At 42.9% G+C, this 2,425-nt stretch overlaps 1 protein-coding gene across 1 annotated transcript; it reads right to left on the minus strand.

Annotated features, from left to right (window-relative positions):
• Window positions 1–16: 16 nt before the first annotated feature.
• Window positions 17–1,939, minus strand: CSUI_008809 (adaptin n terminal region domain-containing protein; the record flags this gene model as incomplete). The annotated part of the gene is made up of 2 exons (XM_068068933.1): window positions 17–911; window positions 1,497–1,939. Coding segments are annotated over 2 exons (1,338 nt in total), but the record flags the coding sequence as incomplete, so codon positions are not given.
• Between the last annotated feature and the right edge of the window lie 486 nt (window positions 1,940–2,425).

Below are 2,425 nucleotides of genomic sequence, written 5' to 3' on the forward strand. Positions count from 1 at the left end.
TTTTCTGCATGACAGTTTCATCTCTCCTAATTCTTTCTTCTTCCTCCTCCTCCTCCTCTTCTTGATCTCTTTCTTCTTCTTCATCTTCTCCGCTTTCTCCCTTTCCGGAAGTGGAGTCGGATGACGAAGAAGAAGAATCTGACGACGTAGAAGAAGGAGAAGAGGTATCCGCTGCATCTCCACCTCTCTGCTTTCTTCTCCTTTCTTTCGACCTTCTCCTTCTGCTTTCTTTCCGTCTTCTCTCTTCCTCCTCTTCTTCTTCTTCGTCTTTTCTTCTTTCATCGTGTTGAGACAACTTCGACGGCATGACAGATTGTCTTTCTCTTTCTTTCCATGAAAGCGCCGAAGAGGCTTTCTTCTCTTTTTCATATCTCTCATCTTCCTCCTCGCTACTATCCTCCTCTTCATCTTCCTCGTCTCTCTCCTCACTTCTTCTTCTTCTTTCTCTTCTTCGGTTCTCTCTCAAGTCGTTACTTCTTTCTTCATCCGATTGAGAAGGCGGCGAAGGGATAGAAGAAGAAGAAGAAGAGAGACACAACAATGCCTTTCTCTCTGAATCGTTCAAGGTGTTTCGTATTGCCACATCTCGAAGCTGTCTGAGCAGGCTTCTCTCTCCTTCCACGTCGATGCCCCAATTTCCCTCTTGTCCTTCCCTTCTCCTCTCGCGACTCCTTCTTCTTCTTCTGTTTGCATTGTCTATCATTTGGCCCATGTCCTTTGTATAGAGAGATCCCTCACTCCTTCCTCTGCCTCCTAATGTAGGAAAGTTTTCATTGAGAGAAGAAGAAGAAGATCGATGGTCTAAAGAAGAAGGACGAGGGGACGATGACAAGAGAAGCTGATCACGGCGAAAAGGCGGAAGAAGAGATAAAGTCTGAGATATAAACTGACGATCTGGAATCTGAAGAAGTCTAAAACAAACAAGGAAAAGAAGAGAAAGAAGAAGAGCCGCAAAAAATGAGAGAAAGAAAGGAAGAAAGAGACAGTATCGTTTCGTTTTCTCTTTCTTTGTGTCTCATCATCTCCTAAGCCATTTCTTTCTTTCTTTCTTTCTCTCTCGTCCGAACTCCCACATGAAGTGTGCGAACCTTCCCTACTACTTCTACTACTACTACTAGTAGTACCACTACTCTTACAGGAGGATGAGAAAGACTCTGACTATTTCTTCTTCTAAGTGAAATGGCCACCCTCACAGTAGCCGAAAGAATTGCTGAGGAGGAAGAAGAAAAGTCACTAGGCAGGGAGGCTAGCTACCCTAGCAGTAGTCATAGTAGTAGGAGGAGTCACAAGAAGAAGAAGAAGAAAGACAGCGATGCTAATAGTACCGGGAGTACTAGTTGCAACAGTGCGAGTAGGGGTGATAGACATACAGACAAGGAGAGCCTAACGATCAAGACCATAATGATGAAAAGACAAAAAAGAAGAAGAAGAGGAGAAACAAGCTTATGAAGAAGAACTGAAGAGAAGAAGAAGAAAGATAGGAAGCATAGACTTACGCGGAGAGCTCACAAGCTCTGGTTTGGAGCTCGACATCTCGATGGTCTTGAAGCTCTTGAAGAAGCTTCAGAACGCGAGGAGAATCTTCCGGATTCGTCACAGAGAGTTTGACAATTGCTAAGAGAAGAAGAGGAAGAAGAGAACAGCCTGAGACATTCAAGGGATCTGCATGCGTTGAGATAAAGGTATAGGGGGGAAAGCTTCCTTCTTCATATCTCTCTTCATTCCCGTCATAATGGAAAGCACCACGCGAAGATAAGAAACACGCCAAAGAGGAAAAAGAGGAAGAAGAAGAAGATTGGAGAGATAAAGAAGACGAAGAAGAAATACGAAGAAAACGACGAAAATGATAGAGAAGATAAAGAAGTTGATCGCGGCCCGAAACTCCTCCGTCACGTCTCCTCACCAAATGGCCAAACTCCCCCACTAAATATGCACATAACCTACAGACAAAGACAAAAAAGAATGAGGATGGAGATAAAGAAGAATCGAGAAGAAGAAGAAGCTATCCCGGTGTATAGGTAGATAGATATACGTAGTAGATAGATTGAAGATAGATAGGGAACATATAGACACTAAGATATGTGAAGAGAGATCGATGTGTATGTACACAAGGGATGCAGTGAAGACGCCGCGGTCTCGTACGCACATACCCCCACCCCTACACCTAGACAAACTAAACTAGAGACACACGCATATAAATATATTCATATATATATATATATATGCATATAGAGTTAGATATACGCGCAACTAGACTAGGGGGATAGATCTCTAGAGATCGATGAGACGATAGACGGAGTAAATTGCCGAGAATCGCCCTCATGGAAGAGAAGAGAAAAGAAGAGAATGAAGAGATGTATGTATAGGTATGTATATGTATGTGTACGTTTGCATAGGTATGTATATGTATGTGTATGTATGTATA

Source organism: Cystoisospora suis (assembly GCF_002600585.1).
Source record: "Cystoisospora suis strain Wien I chromosome Unknown contig_5049, whole genome shotgun sequence".
Lineage (NCBI taxonomy): Eukaryota > Apicomplexa > Conoidasida > Eucoccidiorida > Sarcocystidae > Cystoisospora > Cystoisospora suis.